Source organism: Oryza glaberrima, chromosome 2 (genome assembly GCF_000147395.1).
Source record: "Oryza glaberrima chromosome 2, OglaRS2, whole genome shotgun sequence".
Lineage (NCBI taxonomy): Eukaryota > Viridiplantae > Streptophyta > Magnoliopsida > Poales > Poaceae > Oryza > Oryza glaberrima.
Genome location: NC_068327.1, coordinates 25,079,399 through 25,085,398, shown reverse-complemented (window position 1 = coordinate 25,085,398; position 6,000 = coordinate 25,079,399). Strand labels below are relative to the sequence as shown.

Sequence of the window (6,000 nt, the reverse complement as noted above, 5' to 3'; positions counted from 1 at the left end):
TCAAGGGTGGAAGTGGTCTCGATTTGCATATTCAGACTTGGGTCAGAAGTTCGAGAAGGAAAACAAGGGTAGATTGACGAACCGATAAAGAGAGAAAGATAGATGAATCAAAACCTGAGAGATTGAATTCGGATTTGAGAATCGGTTTGAAGGAACTAATGAGAGAGTTTAGGAATCGGAGGTGAATCATTGGAGTGGGTTAGGGTTTGGACATTCGACAAAGTTCACGGGTGGGGTTTCAGGACGGAACTCCGAATAGAAGGGATCAAACTTCGGGATTATATTAGGATGGAAATTTTGTGGAGACGATCTTTGATAACAGGGTATTGAGACATGGGAGGGATTTTAATTGTGATCTTTGGCACAACTTAGACTCATCACTCAAAGAATCAAAATTTTCGCAATTAGGGTTTTCGGTGAATTAGCTTTTAACGCCACGCGGAAATCGGGGCGTTACACTTCCTTTATGTCCTTATTTGCCTCTGCTTCTTGTTTTCTCTCCATATTAATGAATGGCATATTGATCTTTTAATATCTTACTTAATATGCCTAGCTAAAATTAAAGTCTTTTATGGACATAGTGAGTCATTTTTGAAGCCGCTAAGGCAGCTAAAATTAAAGACTTCTATGGACAGGGCAAGACAAATAAAACGGTCTAATTTTAGCCTTGCGCCATTTCCCTTGAGAAAGGGGCGGCTAGGATATGCTGTACTTAGGGCCTGTTTGGGGAAAGCTTAACATTCTGAGAAGTAACTAGTTGGTAGCTAGCTTCTGAAAATATGGAGTAGCTAGGTTTCCCAGCTTCTAGCTTCTAATTCATTTTCTGGATTCTACAACTACAGCTTCTCATAATCTACCCAGCTTCTGGCTTCTAATTCATTTTCTGGATTCTACAATTCTAGCTTCTCATAATCTAGATAAAAAACTGACTGTTTAAGGGATCTTCTGATTCTGGGAGAAGCTGCAACAGCTAGAAGCTCTCCAAACATGCCCTTAATCATAAATTTCCTCAAACAATTAATTATTATAGAAAGTATGATCTAAGAATTTCATAGCAATTTTGTTTCTCATAAAATTGGTACAAAATGATCGGTAAAAACTCAGGAATACTGTTCCAGTGGGATTCAAAATCCTTTCTTTCTTTCCAGCTCAAACAAAGTATAAAAAATGACAGTTAGAAGTAAAAATTTCCGTAACAAGCATGAAGGGTGTTTTTTTTTCCTTTTGTTTTTGGAGGGGGGGGGGGTGTTAGGAGAGAATTAGAACCATTTGTAAGTTCTATAGATGTTATGCATTTGATTCAATCGAATAAGAAAAACTCTTGATTATTACCACTACAGAATATGTGTATAGACCATTGACCCTAAATAATTGACCAAAACTTTATATGCATGTCGTTAGGAAAGGAAAAACAGTGAACTCTCAATGCTTGCTATCCTCAGGTTTGCGAAGCCTTTTGCTGCCATGTTTCCACCTGCTTCATTGACTTCTCTTTCCTCTGTTGTAATTCTTTGAATTCCTCAGGGCTGAATGGAGGTGGCAGATCACATGGGCCTGCATCGTTGGCAGACTTAACCATAGAGTCCTCCATAAACTTCCTTTCACGGCCTATAGCTTGGCATGCCAATAACTCTGGACAGATCTCAATAGCTTCAGGTGGTTTGGTAGGCTTGAACCGTAGGAGCTTAGCATACTCAGTTAACAGGTGAAACATGTAATCGTATATATAGTCCATACTAAGCTCTTGTTGAATGAAGTTGCTTGCTTGCTTTCCTATTTTTTGTGCCTTCAACAGTTTTTATAAGGGAGATATGAGAGTATGCTTTTCATATAAATATTACTATCACAGGACGATATGGTAAAATATTCTATGTTATAGAAAAATGTAACCTTTGACTCCAAACATGATCATTACTAATGAAAAGACAAGTAAAAATTTCTAGTTCACTAAATATTGGACAAGTCAGCACGGATTAAGATCTACGGTTGATAACTTCCCATCAAGAAATAATTTCGAGTTTTGAATATTAGTTCATCAATGCTTTGGTTATTGCACAAAACTTTCAGATGAAATACACGAGAAAAACAATGCAATTATTTACAGCTCCATCAATGTGCTTATATTAAATAGATAAAGGAAGGGCATCACTTTCTATAGAACATTAGAAGCTTTAAATTTTTTATCTTGCAAAAGATTCCCACACTATCAGGGTGAGCATATCACATGAAGTAGTTTGTGAATATGGAGTTTCAGCTCAAATTAATAGTTGTTGACCAATGTGTTTCAGCTCATAGAAATAGCCAATCATGATCAAAACTGATATCTAGTGCCACATAACTTTGTTGCTTGATATTTAAATGTTATAGAAAAGATGATACCTTTTTCTTGTTTGAATTGCCCCAGTCAACAGCGTGCTTTATGGAGCTGCACTTATTGTCATCGCGAACTGGCCAATAATGCTGAGTGGGCATCAGCACCCTTGAAAAGAAATCATAGTATTTTGGTGTAACAACCAGTGTCATTGAATTACACGCTAGAATGTACTTCTCACTGACTGACCATGCTGATCCTTCAATGTAGATCTTGTACCTGTCACCAAACACAATGGTCAGTACTATCAACAAAGCAAAATGACTCTTATATTCCTTTTAACAAAAGAAAACACACCTGTGTGTGCATTGACTAGCCAAATCTGACTGTTTGTATCCTGCCTTACTCTCTTTGATCCAATCCTGTATATGAGAAACATGCGCAAAATAGCTAATCAATCATAAACATCATCATAACTGTTTTCTTGATAAATAACTCACGTACTAAAATATAATTATTCTTTTAAAAGGAATATGAAGGACTAAACTTGCGAGAACAGGGGACTATTAAACTTAATTGAAGTGCGACTAGGCACAGTAAATCATAGGCACAAATACTTGCCTGTTTGTAAATTCGTGCATTCCACTCATGCTTACTGGAGACATTACAGTTAACCAGCTCTTTTCTTTTAGTTGCAACATCTGGATTCCCTTTCCAGTAAGCATAAGGCTCTCTATCCACCCATTTCACCCTCTTATTGCCAATATCCAAATCCTTCTGCAGTGCATCCCACGGCTTTATGTTGATCTCTGGCCTATCATCACAGACAGTCTATTTAAGCTCTGGTGCTTTGTCCGAATGAAAGCGTAAAAAGAACATACTTAATTTTGGTGCAGTCTTAGGAATGATCTTTAATCTAAGCACTGCAATGGTCAAGCACATATATTTACTGTGTCAGAAACACAGCAGCAGACATAAACATGTGCATCCTCCCACAATGCACACTGATGGTATGCTTACTGGACCTGACTATCATGAAGAACACAATCATTGTGCTACTTCTAGTAACAGTAGCGTAGCAATAACAGCATAGGAAATAACCTGTGATTTGATTGTGGGATATTGGGATTCATTCTAATGTTAACCAGTAGAATATAATGTTAATCTGCAAGCACTCCATCAAGAAAAATACAATGATGTGAAGACCAGGAGAAGTAGACTAACCAACCCCAGAAGGACCAGTCCGGGAAGACGACGTCGAGCGTCTCGTCGTCGCCACAGTACCGGAAGAGCGGCGGCATGGCGGTGGCGTTCTCCCCCTGGTACCGATCGGCTTGGACGACGGGCCAGTCGACGCAGTCGAACATGAGGTCGAGGTCGGGGACGCGGCCGGGGTACCGGCGGAGCAGCTGGAGGATGCCCCAGATGGTGAAGAGGTCGCGGGTCTGGAAGGCCGGCGCGATGCGCTCGACGTAGGCGCGGCCCCGGAGCACGACGAGGCGGAAGTTGGCCGTGTCCCTGGCGCGCTCGAGCATCCTGCGGGTGATCCCGCCCGCGGCTCGCCATGGGTGGAGGTCCTCGTGGATGAAGCGGAAGTAGGCCGGGCAGGAGGAGTTGGTGGTGGTAGGGGGGAGTGGCTGGGGCTCGGGGACGCGGGCGCAGGCTGGGCGGGAGGAGAGCGCGAGGTAGAGCGTCTGGGAGATGTTCTTCGGGACGGCGGGGTCGCGGCGGAGAGGCGGCGACGAGCAGGAGATGGAGTAGGCCCGGCGCGGGGGCGGCGGCGCGGTGGGGGTGGCCGGGATGGATGTGGCCTGCGTGGAGGTCAGGATTGCCTGCAGGGGAAGGAAGAATATGAATTGAGATAATAAAATTGCAAATAATCGCAAACAGAGTAAATTTCAGAAATTACTCCAGTAGTGTTTCCTAATAATAAAATTATTATCACAGAACTTAAGTATGTACATATTTAAGGTATGATATTGTAAAATTACATGCCTATATAGCATCAAATTAACTACTCCTTCTTTTTTTTTCACGTTATAAGATGTTTTTGAGTTTGGTCAAAGTCAACTGTTTCAAGTTTGACCAAGGCTTTAGAACAAAATAGTAATATTTTTTTACCAAAGATAAATTTATTATAAAAATATATTTAATTATTGATTTAATAAAACTAATTTGGTAATATAAATATTACTATATTTGTCTATAAATTTAGTTAAATTTGAAGCAATTTGACTTTAACCAAAGTCAAAACATCTTATAATCTGAAACGGAGGGAGCTGTAATAAAAACTACACTACAACTTTATAAATCATAGTATCGCAAAATCATAAATTTTGAAATCCAATTGGCAATAAGGCAAGAGATCTATAACCTCCGAATTTGAAGTTTTATGGTGAATTTACGCGGAAATATATAGTTTTGTGATATCGTAATTTACATATGTAGTATCCTAATAATTTGGTGCATTATTGTTTTGTTAGGCCGCTGCTGGAATTTAATAGTTTTGTAATATAGTTTCATCGAAAGTTTTTATAGTTTTGCAAAATTTACTCTCCTTCTAGGTAACGGAATTCATTCTGGCCTTTATTACTTCAAATAAGCTACAATCAGTTACTTTTAGGCCATATTTGTATATAAGTCTAAAGATTGCAAACATATATCTAGAGAAGTTCATATTGTTAGAAGTTTGTTGAGGAAAATAAAAGGAGAACAATGCAGTTATTGTTTGATTGTATGGTAAATCATGTTATGTTGTACTATATACTACTAAAAAATGCTGACATCTAAAAACATGAAAAAATGCTGAAAAATTTTACTCTCTTGTAAAAAGACATGCAGAATGGATCAATCCTGTAAATCTGTTTATGCAACCGCAGATATTTCATTGTAGGAAGAATTTCTGGTTTGCAAACATGATAAAAATGCACCCTGATTTGTCACTCTAGGAAAGAGTAAAATGGTAAGGAGTAGAATTCGCTAAGTTTCACAATTTTCTATTGAACAAAAGGATGGAGCTTACCTACCGTCTTTGTGCGCCACTCATCCAGATTGGTGATCGACAGATGACTCTGCGTTCATGCCAATAAAATAACTAGTGTCAGATAAACATTGATGAATCGCCATCGCCATGAATGCTCGACTGAAATTTCGAAAACGAAGAAAAAACAAAGAAAACTCCGAACTCACGGTGGTGGTGATCCAACGGGCGGACACGAGGACGCCAACCACGACGACGAAGAAGAAGAGGAAGATGGCGGTGGTCACCGGCGACGACGACGAGCTCCCGCCCTTGCACCACCGCCGGCCGTCCGGGAAGACGGCGGCTGCCGAAGCCATCGCCGCCCCTCCCACCCGCCGCCCGCCCGCACCTCCCTCCCCCTCCTCTGCCTTCTCGATCGTTGACGCGGTCCGAGCGTTGTTCGCCGTCGCTTCCTCGGCGAGATCAGCCTCTGGTTGGCTGGTTGAATTGGCCTTCTGCTCCTGAGACGAAACAACACGGTGAGCACAGCACTGGATGCGGGATGGAGTGCTGCACGGCAGTCGATCGCTGGAGAGCGTTAAAAACGCTCGCGCCGATCGCTCAGGAGGGCGCGTCCACGTCTGCGAACGAGTTTGTGTTGGTTTTTGTTTCACGTCACTACGTGGACGTGGGCATGCTGGTAACCGTACTGGATTTAAGTCCTGTG

General features: G+C 41.2%; 1 protein-coding gene across 2 annotated transcripts; it reads right to left on the bottom strand.

Moving 5' to 3' along the window:
- Window positions 1-1,309: 1,309 nt before the first annotated feature.
- Window positions 1,310-5,657, bottom strand: LOC127761494 (uncharacterized). 2 transcript variants are annotated; one of them, XM_052285794.1, is made up of 7 exons: window positions 5,501-5,657; window positions 5,334-5,382; window positions 3,540-4,143; window positions 2,933-3,125; window positions 2,669-2,733; window positions 2,380-2,590; window positions 1,310-1,786 (listed from the first exon to the last, which is right to left on the bottom strand). In XM_052285794.1, exons 1-7 carry the CDS (start codon window positions 5,648-5,650, stop codon window positions 1,439-1,441), a joined length of 1,620 nt encoding a protein of 539 aa, XP_052141754.1. In that variant the 5' UTR covers window positions 5,651-5,657; the 3' UTR covers window positions 1,310-1,438. The 2 variants fall into 2 exon arrangements, with proteins under 2 accessions (XP_052141754.1, XP_052141753.1); XM_052285793.1 differs by having other exon boundaries at window positions 3,536-4,143; window positions 5,338-5,382.
- Between the last annotated feature and the right edge of the window lie 343 nt (window positions 5,658-6,000).

What these genes read in the sequence shown, in the direction of transcription:
- LOC127761494 (XM_052285794.1), bottom strand. Translation starts at nt 5,650, where the DNA reads ATGGCTTCGGCAGCCGCCGTCTTCCCGGACGGCCGGCGGTGGTGCAAG. An exon ending in CCCGTTGGATCACCACCACC is followed by an intron (nt 5,383 to 5,500) that starts GTGAGTTCGGAG and finishes GCATGAACGCAG; the next exon opens with AGTCATCTGTCGATCACCAA. An exon ending in GCTAGTCAATGCACACACAG is followed by an intron (nt 2,591 to 2,668) that starts GTGTGTTTTCTT and finishes GTTTGGTGACAG; the next exon opens with GTACAAGATCTACATTGAAG.